This window comes from Talpa europaea (assembly GCF_964194135.1).
Source record: "Talpa europaea genome assembly, chromosome: 6".
Classification (NCBI taxonomy): domain Eukaryota; kingdom Metazoa; phylum Chordata; class Mammalia; order Eulipotyphla; family Talpidae; genus Talpa; species Talpa europaea.
Window position 1 is genome coordinate 79,294,012 of NC_140072.1, and position 12,509 is coordinate 79,306,520.

Here is a 12,509-nt window from a genome sequence, read left to right on the forward strand (position 1 = left end):
ATTCTCCTTCAGTTCCTTACCTATAAATTATGCCTACTTCAATTATTATGAGGGTTGGGTTAATATATGTAAAACATGGTACATGACACATATCCTGCACTATATAATTATTTTTTAAAACATATAGATCATACTTTTACTTATAATACCTGTGGTGTGCTAGTCAGTGTACTAAGCACTTTAAAATTTAATCTGAGGGGCCTCCCCGGTGGCGCAACGTTTGAGCACTGGGGTGCGAAGCTGCCCCCAGCCTCTGCAGTGCCAGTTCGATCCCCAGCCACAGGCAAGGGTCCCACATGGCGTGCAGACCTCTCCTGCTGTGCCCGCTGCTCCCCTCAGCAATGTCTTCGGTCAGTCTGCTTGTTCTGCTCCCTGCTCTGGCTCTGGTGAATTCTCTCATCCTCCCGCACTTCTGACTGTACCCAGTGGTTGTATAAATAAATAAATAAATCTTTAAAAAAAAAAAAATAAGAGCAATTTAAAAAAAAATTTAATCTGAGTCTCACAACAGTGCTGTAAGGTTATTTTAACCTTATGGAAGGAAGAGTAATAAATTGTCTTGCTAATAAATATTGAAACTCTTACTAAAACTTACATCTTTTGATACTAAAATCGATTTTCTTTCCACAATGTGAATTTTATTATTAATCAGTATCACCATTTTGTTTGTGATTAATACATTTCCTTAACTTACATAATAAAGTAATTAAAAGACTTCTAAAAGTTTTTACAGTATTTTTCCAGTCTTGTAAGGAAACATGTTTGGTTTCTTTCTGGTCTCCACTTCTGTTTGGGTAGAGTGGTCATAAAACCTGTCTTTTGATATTTCATAGCTGTGGGTGAGACTGCCATCTACCAAGTAGTTGTACTAATGTCCAGGTTAGGGGTTTTTTTTTAAACAATAAAAGTGTTAATCCTTATTAGTTTGGTAGGCAAACGCCTACTGAAAAATTGACACTCTGAGAAACACATTGAGCAAAACCAGGTTCTAGACAATTCTTTGTGCACTGTGGGCATTTCTTAAGGTTTGAGTATAGAGTAGATCAAGTTACACAAAGATATTTCAGAGTGAATATTCCGAATTATTAAATAGTCTATGTATCTTGAATTTTTTTTAAAAATTAAAAAAAAAAAAGCAGCTGGCTGGATAAAACAAGAATTAGAAAAAGTGCCTGTGATGTTATTTAAAAATGAAACAATTGTTTTTACGTCAAATATAGATTTCTGAACGTATAATTCTGGTGAGCTTTTGAGTTAGTTCATAAGGAAGTCTAAAAAATTATCAAATTAAAGGCAGTAGCAGTAGAAAGTATTTTCTCTGTCCGAAACACTGAGCAGGAACGTAAGGGTTTTTTTCCTTTCCCTTTCGGCGGGTCACCTCAGGTCATGTGATGTCTATCACGTGACTCGGTCAAAGGATCTTTTCCTCTTACTGCTTTGCAAAAAAAAAAAAAAAAAAAAACCATGAAACCGTTCTCCAATTAAAACTGTTAACGTGTACTACGCTGTTTCCTTGTTGGATTTTCTTGTTCTGCTGCTTCTGTAAAAAAAAAAAATGAGTGGTAAGATTTGCTGTTTTTGAACATTATATTTGTATTTTAAAACATAGAAGGCATTGTATTAATCTAAAGCCTGCCGTGTGTGTTCTTTTTTCCAGTAGGCGCTAACGCTGTCGCTCTAAAAATATTTTTAATTGTTGCCATGTAGTTAGAAAAATATTAAACGCTTTAGAGTCGGGCGATTATATCTCACAGAATATTCCTTTCCATCACCTTTATTTTATTAGGTTTTTCTTTTTACAATTAATATCTGAAAATTGGCATCATTTGGAAGCCATTGTGGAAGCTTGGTTATAAAGAGAATGTAGCACGTCAGCAGCACGTTGCATTTTAGGAATTTAAACTCGGGCGAATTTGCACTTTCGCTATTAAAAAATAACCTTTTAAATGCTAGTGTACAGTAATTATGAAAAAATACTAGATTATGGTACTTTTTAGGAATTGAGATCAGGGGCGTCTCAAATTTAAGACAATTGGTGAATGTAATTGTTTACTCTGCGCTATTATGGAATAGAAAGTATGCCCTTAAAAAGAATCAGCAACATTGATTTGAAATAGACCATGTTCAGGTCATGTAGATTATTAAGGAGCTGCTAGCTGGATCTAGCAGCTGTTGTTGAGATACAGCTGTTCTCGTACCAGATATGCATTTGATCTGTAACTGATTAATAAATTACAATACAATGTAACAGATTCTGCATCTTTGCTGGGACAAAATCCCCCTCTTTGCATTTAATCAGAATGGGTAATCTTTTAGTACTTCCTAAATTAAGAGGTATGGTTAGAACTAAGGAAGTTATAGAACATAGGCATCATTGAGTATGCAAGGGTTTGGGGTTTTACTACTTTAAACAGAAATAGCTATAGAAATGGTGCTGTTAATATTGTACTTCTAAATATCAATACTTGTGTTGACTAGGTTTATACCATGGGAGTTTTATGTGTTCTCTGTTGAAGGTTACTTCACACCACTATTTAAATATTATATACATAGATTGTCTTATTTTTAAAAAGAAAAAACATGTACCATTCTGCCGCAGAATGAGATGATTTACTTGCTAGATGGAAATAATAACTTCATAGGGAATATTGAGTTAATTGTTTCTGAACTGTAGTAATGTATTTGCTGGTTTATTTTACATTGGATTTGTTTTGTTCTGTTTTCAGCATTACACTTAAATATAATTAAAGGATAAAGTAAAATTTTTTACTACTAAATTACAAACCATTTTAGCAGCTTTCAAAGTATGGTGAGATATTAATTACAACTATGTAGGGTTTATTTATATTTCTGGTAAAAGAAGGGCAACCCAAACTAGTTATATGGTTTTACAATTTTGGGTATAATCTGATATAATTTTTTTTTACTCTGATGGCTAAAAAAAGTAAAACCTATTCTGATGACTATCGGTTTAAATCTGACACCTCTGAAAGGACTCATAGTCACTGGCACATCAAACAGAAGTTCAATACATGTTAATTTCTTTTACTAAGATTATAAATAGGATTTCCAATGCAATTGCCTTCTCATTCCCTACTAAATTTCCTATTTTATAATTACTTAAGCCAGCTTTCATGATTCAGAAAGCTAGTTTACTATAGTTTTATATAAATTAGCTAGTAGAAGTAAAACAGCATTAATTTAAAACTTCTCATTTTCTTTTGAGTTGAAAATATAGAAGTAAAAAAATGAAAATATAGAAGTTAAAAGATGAGTTTTGGATAAAGTCCTCTCGCCTAGTGGCATATAAAGCACCTCACAAGTTTTATTTAGTAAATTAATGGGCAAATATTGGTTTAAATTTGGGAAATTGTTCTGTTTTTCAAGGCTATAAAGAAAATGAAGGCCTTAATTTTCTTACAAGCATCTGAGCATAGTTCTGATGCCTCAGATTCAGTCAGTTGCCAAAAATGAATAGCATTTTAATGTCTACTAAATATGTACTAGAGATATAGCCTGAGAAATGAAACTGCCTGATTTGGATCCTAGTTCTACCATTTAGGCAAGCTTAATTTCATTTCTCTGCCTCAATTTCCACATCTGGGAAATGAGAGTAATCGTATTTTCTTACTAAATAATGAGGAAAAATACTTTAAAAACCTGGCACATGGTAAGTTAGAATTAGCACTATACAATTAGCTTTTTAAGATAAATTCTGAACAAATCATGTATTTGGTGACCTTGTTTTGAATGGGAAAAATATATTGTCAAGATGTTATTTTATAGACATATAACATAATTTCATAAGTTGTCCTTCCCATGTATATACGGTCCCTATTTCTTCTTAACCCATTTAGTCTTTTCCTTATTCCCCTCCCTTGTTCTCCCTGCTTCTTCTTTCCTTCCTATCCTCCTCCCATTCTTCCATCCCTTTTCTTTCTTTCAGCTCCCCTTCTCTCCTTCCCTTTGTTTTCAAAATTTGCCTCACTTTTCATTGATTTTTAAATGCAAAGTTCAGTTTGATTTTCCTCCAGGTCACTGTTTCTAATTGCACAATCATAATCACATAATCATTTATAAAGTAAATACTGATTCAAGACAACATTGTAAGGATACTAAAAAACAAAGTCTAGGGGAGCCTAGAAATCTGTGCTTTGTTGTTGTTTTTAAAGATTTATTTTTATTTATGCATACAAGAACTGGGGTACAGGCCAGAGGTGCAGGAGGTGAGAGGATTCACCAGAGACAGAGTGGGGAGTAGAAGAGGCAGATACACTGAAATACACTGCTGAAGGGAGCAGTGGATGAGACAAGAGGTCTGCTGCGCCATGTGGATAGCTCCCTGGCCTGGGATGGAACTCATGCTGCAGTGGCTGGCAATAGCTTGATAGCACTGAGACTTTAACCCCTGTGCTACCAGAGAGGCACAAAATATATGTGTTTTGAAACGCTTCCTGGGTGATAAGATCAGCAGGTAAGTTTGAGAGATGACTACAGGGAAAAAGTAATACATGAATTTTCCAAGATAAACTTTATATTTTATAACAAGTGAGTCATCTGAATTTCTTTTTGTCACAGTACAGTTACTATTTGAGTGTTTAGATGAAGCATTCAAAAATGTAATTTATATTGTTTTCAACTTGAGCTTTCTAAATAATCTTGGGTTAAAATGTCATTTCTGTGACCCATTCAGGTCCTGCTCAGGTTCCAATGATGTCCCCAAATGGTTCTGTGCCTCCAATTTATGTGCCTCATGGATATGCCCCACAGGTATGTTTTTACATTATTTTTCTTTTAATAATCATAAAATAATAACCATAATGTTAACTATGTTTAATTCAAATTAAAAATACCATCAAGTGTTGAAGTTTACCCAGTATAGTGCGTCCTTGGTAAATCTATTTCAATTATTTTAATAAATTTAGTATATATGGAAAGGAGGAAAAATTAAATGGGTAGCACTCATCGTTTGGCCTTGTCTTTGGGAACTGGATTATAATTAGAGAGTTAATTCAAAAATTTTATATCCCTAAGTATGTAAATCATGTAAATAGTATCTTATACTAACATTTATTTTAATTAATCATTTGCTTAGAAATAACCTGAGACAATGCTTTCAACCTTATTTATACAGTAACCCGCAGACAGTGGTTACTGTTGCATTGTATGATAAATCAAAGAGAATTTAGACTGGTAGACCTGCACCTCTAAGGGCTAGTGGCATCAATAGCATCACACACCTTAACCCTTTCTGCATACCAGTTGGGAAGCTCAGACTTAATATATTAAAGCGCATAACTCATTGCATAGGCAAATTAAAGTGTTAAGATCTGCAGGTTTTAAATATCTTCTACTGTGATCATATGTAGTATGCATTCATTGTTTCAAATCCTTTTTGGACATTTTCAGTTTCTTTTCCTAGCACTGTATTTACACTTCAAATTTTCTTCAGGTCTCCTCTAACGTCATCCATGTTTATGCCAGAATATAGGTGGAATATTGTGGAGAATTCACTGCCCACTATGTAAGGCACACCACTATATGAATGGCTGCAAAATAAGACCATGCATGTGAGGAGAATGGATGTAGTATGAGAATTCCAGTCAGAAAAGCTAAATACCTTTTTTTAATGATTTGTTGCTATTGTTGAGGTTTTCTCATTTTGTTTTGTTTTTTGAGGTAACAGTGGTTTCCAACTCAGAGGTATAGTATCACATTCTTCAGAAGTATGTTACCTCCTTGATGGCTAAATGATCTTGGACAAATCAACATTCTTGAGTCTACTTTTTCAATACAACATAAGATGATAACTTATGAGATAATATATTTGAAAAAATAATTTTAGAGAGAAGAACATTCACCTCTATACTTTTGATACATTGACCTTTTTTTTAAAGATTTATTTATGCATACAAGAGCTGGGGTACAGGGCAGAGCTTTGGGGAGGTGAGAGGATTCACCAGCGATATAGTAGGGAGCAGAACAGGCGGATCGACTGAAATACACTGCTGAGAGGAGCAGCGGGCGAGGACAGTAGAGGTCTTCGCCATGTGGCTCCCCTCCCTGTCTGGGGATCAAATCCTTGCTGCAGTGGCTGCAGATAGCTTCATAGTGCTGTGTCCCTTGCACCACCAGGAAGGCCCGGATACATTGACTCTTTAATTTAGTGTGCATTCTGCCTATAAAATCTGCTCCCTGATATTTACTAAACTGAAAGGCCTTTTTTCCCACCCTGATCCTCTCTGACCTCTAAATATTTAAACACTAGATTTCCTTAACATCATGCTGCCCTGGTTCTTTATTTCTCTGGTTGCTTCTTCTCAACCCTTTCTCCACTTACACAAAACTGTACTTGTTCTTTTCTTTCTACTGTAGTTCTTTCAGCAAACATGTATTGAATGCCACCACGTGCCAATCTAATGCTAGTGACAAAAAGATGATTAAGACAAATTATTTCCATATAATTATAGGGTATCCTGCTGTTCATTCAGCTCCCAGTACCTCTCATTTTTATGACAAATTCTACCCTTCTCGTTTCACGTAAGACATAATAGAAGCAGTTTTATCTTGAACCTTTCCAGGTTCCTCTTTTTGGGTTCATATAGCACATAGTGTGTATATCCCTCTTTTAATGAATTTATCACACTGTTTAGTTAATAAATTTTCTTTACGGAGATTGTGAGTTCTTAAATAGTTCCTATATTATAACAGTATTCAACAAATATATATTGAGTGCACATATCTGCCTGGCACTCTTCTAGATGCTTGAAAATATGTCCATGAATGTCCTTTGTAGTTTACATTCTTGTGAGAAGAAGCAAACAATAGATAATGGTGAGTGATGGACTGGAGGGGGGGAAATGAAACTTTATATCTTAAAATAGGGTGATCAGAATAGGCCTCATTGGAAAGGTTACACTGGAGCCACATCTTGAAGGATGTGGATGTAAACCCTGCATGTATTTGAGGAAAGAGGATTGTGGGAACAAAAATAATCAGTGCAAGTGACTTAAAAGGAGAAGGAGAGCATGTCTAGCAGTGGCAAGAGGCCACTGTGGCTAGACTGAGTCCTCAAGGCAGAATAGTAATAAAGAATGAAGTCAGAGAGGTAATAGATGATCTAGGACTCTTACACATCTTTATCTCTTCAACCCTACTTACAGGACCTATCACATAGTAGGAACTTAGTAAATGTTTGTAAATCAAATAATCATCCAAATTGAACTTCTGTATCTTTAGACAAGGTTTTACACAGTTCTGTCCTAATTTATCTTTGTATCCTTCTTTTGATGATATCCAATCACATACCCATTTTTATACCCAAACATGATTACTTGTATGTTCATGCGATGTTTTCCTTTCTCCCAAGGTTTGTTTTTTTGTTGTTGTTTGTTTGTTTGTTTTTTTAAAGATTTTATTTATTTATTTATACAAGCACGGGGTACAGTCAGATGTGCAGGAGGGTGAGAGAATTCACCAGAGTCAGAGCGGGAGAAGAGCAGGCAGAAGGACCGAAGCACACTGCTGAGGGGAGCAGCGGGTGGCAGGAGAGGTCTGCGTGCCATGTGGGACCCTTGCCGCGGCCGGGAATTGAACCAGCGCTGCAAAGGCTGAGGGCAGCTACACAGCCCAGCGCTCAACCACCGCGCCACCTGGGAGGCCCTGTTTGTTTGTTTTTTTTAATGCTATTATCTCGGAAATGTTCCCTCATTTCTATCTTTTGAAATTCTACCCACCCTTGAGTACATTGATTAAGTTTTTTAAGTTGTTTGTACCACTTTTTGGGTTAAGTATTATATACCACCACTATTATAATTATATGTGTATATATTTATCCTGTGGGATTTTATGTACCTTGAGGGCAGGAGTTGCCTTTTAAGTATTTTTGTTCTGTGTTAACAACTAGTAGGTATTTCATAAATATTTTTTAAAATAAGTGAACTTTAGTAATAATCTCAACAGGATTACCTGAGGCTAGTGTGCCTCTGTTATCTATCTTAGTTTAAGATTATCTTCAGGAAGTGTACTGTTGTCAAGCATACCAGGGTAATCCAGAAACAGAAATCTAGTGTCATCACTATTGAATTAATTTAAGCACCCACTATATAAAACTGTATTCTAGCATTTTAACAAAACTGTCAAAACACCTCCCCTTCTCTAACATACACAATTCTGATTTCAAAAAATAATTTAGAGCCAAGTTCTAGGCACAACTAAGCAACTTTTGATTATTGCCCAAAACTTAACTCATAATCAAACATAATTTTATAAGGAAATGTAGATAGGAGTTGAACCAAATGTTAAGACACAGATGCCTCTAAGTACTGGTTGTATTTGACTCAGCAGGAGCCAAGTTGTACACACACACTAAACCTAAATAACCATCATTTGTTGTCTCCTTTTAGACTTTTATGCACTGATCTCTCCTTGTGGCTACAGATTTCCTTACCTTCATCTCTTGCTTTACCTCCATCTCTTGCCAGTTTCTGTTTCTGAAGGCCAGTGGTGACCCGAGGAGGATCAGATGTTTTTGCTGTTTCATTATGTAATTTAGTAGAGCTGTTAGGATTCAATAAATTTATCCTAAAAAGTTTGGTCAGGCCAACAAGGACTACAAAAATTAAAATACAGTGTTGGGACTTTTTAGATCCATCACTGATGAAATAATAATGCTACATACTTAGGAACATATTAGGGCAGAAGATAGATCTTAATTTAAGGTCAGTATTTAATGAAAGTATTTATCAGAGAAACATAAATCATGATTTACCTAAGATGTATTATCTTACAAATTTGTGCTGTTCCTACCATGGCATTGATAATAATAATCAGGGTATTCAAAACTGAATAGCTTTAGGAGTAATTGGTTCTGTTTTATTCATTTGCAATTTGCAAAGGCCAAACCTGCTATTGAAACTGCCAGTTGTATTATACTTCCTTTGCATTCTTACTCAAAAGTTCTGCAGCTTTGTTTATAATCTTTGTACCGTATTGCTCTAATACTTTAGCATTGTACTTAACAGAAGAGGGAAATTGGATAATTTTATTCTGTTGACCTTAAGTTTTTGTTTTTTGTTTTTGTTTTTGTTTTTAAGATTTATTTATTTATTTATCCAAGCACTGGGTGCAGTCAGAAGCATGGGAGGGTGAGAGAATTCACCAGAGCCAGAACGGAGAACAGAACAGGCAGACCAGTGAAATACACTGCTGAGGGGAGCAGCGGGTGCTGCAGGAGAGGTCTGCACGCCATGTGGGACCCTCTCCGGCAGCCAGGGATCGAACCGGCGCTGCAGAGGCGCTGCAGAGGTCGCAGGCAGCTTCGTAGCCCAGTGCTCAACCAATACACCACCAGGGAAGGCCCTAACCTTAAGTTTTGAAGAGAAAGTTGCTATTATAAAAGATACAGACTGCCCATCACTAGAAAACAGTACCTAAAAATTTTTTCCCTTTCCTACCAGTGAGCAAAAATTGCTTTTAAAAGAGACTTAATTTTTTAGTTATACGTTTAACCTTTATTTTGGATCAGAAAAATGGACATCATTTTTTAGAAATTACTACTTTAAGAACAACAGTTTTTATTAGCCATGTCACTTTTATATAAGATACTGTTCAATATGATAGGGAGAACTAACACTAATTAAAATATGTTCAATAGAGGTTAAAAGATACAGCAATATTAATTTTACAAACAATGGGGAGTAATATTTAGCAGTAAAGAACAAATAAAGTTGTATGTCTTAAACTTTTTCTTATAATTATGTAGCTAACTTAGAAAATATGTAAAGGGTTGCAAAAAATCTCATTGAATGCTTCAGTCCAAAGATACTCTATAAACATTTAGTTTATTTCCCTCTATTCTTTTTTCTAATTATAAAATTACAAGCATAACTTTAGACATAATATTAATGAGTTCTATTATTGCAGTTTAACAAATAAAAGGAGAAAGTGTGTGAAGGATTGACATACTGCAGAAAGGTAGGAATGTTTACCAACTGAATTTAGATATCAAATAACAAAACATACAAAAACTATAAAATTCAACTATGAAGCAAATGATTACCACAATACAGGGAACTTAATTTACTGGCAAATACTGTGTCCTGAGAGCATTGCAGCATGAAATAAAATTTGATGTTTTTAGTGATGAATTTGCTTACATACAAAAAAAGATGATAAGACCACCAGTTGAAATTAGTTTGAAAAGCAACATCAAAAGTGCTTTCCATTTGCATTTCTTATAATGGCTCCCCTCTTTTTTATAGAATGTTGGTTGTTATGGTGATGAAAGGACACCTAACAGGTAGGGATTATAGATCTCATAATGTGGGAAAAAGACGCCTGTCAGCTTCAGAAAAAGTTTCAGCTTGCTCCATTGAGCTGGACTTAGTATTTCACATTGTCTTTATGTCAGCACATAGCAATGAGGTCAGTAAATTTTTCAAAGATTCTACAAACTATCCTGATAGCAGTTGTCTCCTGGGAAGAACAATCAAAAAGATGGCCAACAGAATAAGAGATTGGAAGGTAGGGGAACTTACAAGTGAAGAGAAGATAAAGAGTTTAATAAAAGCTAGACAGAAGGGTTGTAATCATTTACTGATAATGTTGTGTATGTGTGTGTGGTTAGTTATGTAAAGTACCTATCTGTTGAATGAATGGTCAAAAATACATATATTATTGTTTAACAGCTTAAAATTGGAGTGGTTCTGGGTTCAGGGTAAAACCATAGAAGTAGATTGCTAAAAGCAGAGGGTAACAGCTTCTAGGAATTGAGAAAGTCACAGAACCCTTTTAGCTTGGTGTGTTAGTTGGGGGTTGTTGGGAGGGTAGAAATAAGCATTTCAGTAGAACTAATAGACAGCATTTATTGTGGTCATACCATATGCTAGGTGTACTGTTCTCAGTTTTGGGGAGAAAACAGTAAACAAAACAGTTTTGACATGTAATGTATATTGTAGTGGAGAAGACACATACACAGAATAAAATAGTAGGTAGTAAATAAATCTCCTTTCTCCTTAGCCCCTTTCAGTTGTGTCTGTGTGCAGTAAATAGAACAGGGCTTTGCCTAATTAGGAAGTGTATGGCAATTGTGGTTTAGGGGTTCAGACTATGCTGCTATCCCTATTTAATTACACTTCATTTTCTAATCTAATTATTATTAACATAGGCTAATTTGGGATTTTTTTTCTTTTCACAATTTGTTGGTTTTATTTTAATCATTACTATGTGTGAACCTTGTTCTGCAATTCAGTGTCTAAGTGGTTGGCCATATCTCAGCAACTGGAGACTTAAGTAGTTTTGAGGGTTTTGGCCTTTCTCTGAAGTTTCCTGCTATTCAGGTTGTTACTGAATTGGTAGAGTTCTCCATAAGCTTTTGGTATTGATCTGACTCCTTTTTTCCTCTGCGTCTTAGCTTTTTTTCTCTTTTCAATTAATATACACATTAAAAAATTTCCCATCATACATAACCATTTTAAATGTGCACAGTTAAGTGGCATTAGGTACATTCATAGCACTACCGTCCGCCCACAGAACTCTTTTTGTCTAGTGAAACTGAAATGTTGTACCCCCTAATCCAATAATTGTCCAATCTCTGTCCCTCCCCCAGCTTATTTTGTACTTAAATATCCCTTTTCAGCAGAAAAGTTGTTTTAATTTCATTAGTAATTTGGCCATTTCTTTATTAACTAGTGAAATCTGCTGTGTGTTTTGCAATTTTAAAAATACACAGGATTCTGGGCCTCCCCTGGTGGCACAGCAGTTGAGCGCTGGGCTGCAAAGCTGCCTGCTGCCTCTGCAGCGCCAGTTCAATCCCCGGCTGCCGGCAAGGGTCCCACATGGTGCGCAGACCTCTCCTACTGCGCCCGCTGCTCCCCTCAGCAGTGTATTTTGTCAGTCTGCCTGTTCTGTTCCCTGCTCTGGTGAATTCTCTCACCCTCCCGTGCTTGTATAGATAAATAAATCTTTAAAAAAAAAAAAAATACACAGGATTCTGTGCCTCCCAGGTGGCACAGCAGGCTGAGCGCCGTGCTGTGAAGCTGTCCTCAGCCTCTGCAGTGCAGATTCGATTCCCTGCCAGCCAGGGAAAAAAACCCACATGGTATGGCAGACCTCTCCTGCCTTGCACGCTGCTCCCCTCAGCAGTGTCTTCAGTTTGTCTGCCTATTCTGCTCCCTGCTCTGTCTCTGGTGAATTCTTTCACCCTCCCATACCTCTGGTCTGTACCCCAGTTCTTGTATAAATAAATGAATCTTTTTTTTACAAATTAATTTTTTTTTACATCATTGTTCATTTTTCAACTATTATTTTGCTTTCCTCCACCCCACTCAGGTGCAGTCCCCATAGAGTTTCCTTCACCAATGCATCCATGCACCATCACCTCAATCCCCTGTGCACCTCCCTCCCTCCCTCTGATCCCTCTCCCTCCTCCTCCCCTGCAGTATGTCTCTTATTTATCATTGTCCGTTTTTGCTTTGTTGTGTTTTGTACTGTTACTATTTTTTTACACA

General features: G+C 36.0%; 1 protein-coding gene across 2 annotated transcripts in view; it reads left to right on the forward strand.

Moving 5' to 3' along the window:
- The window catches only part of FNDC3A (fibronectin type III domain containing 3A), a gene marked incomplete at both ends in the record, with an annotated part of 135,775 nt that overhangs the window by 64,039 nt on the left and 59,227 nt on the right, over positions 1-12,509 (forward strand). For both annotated transcript variants that reach the window (XM_084234466.1, XM_084234467.1), the window contains one exon: positions 4,694-4,770. In XM_084234466.1, coding sequence (XP_084090592.1) covers positions 4,694-4,770 — 77 coding nt within the window. The remainder of the gene's footprint in view (positions 1-4,693; positions 4,771-12,509) is intronic.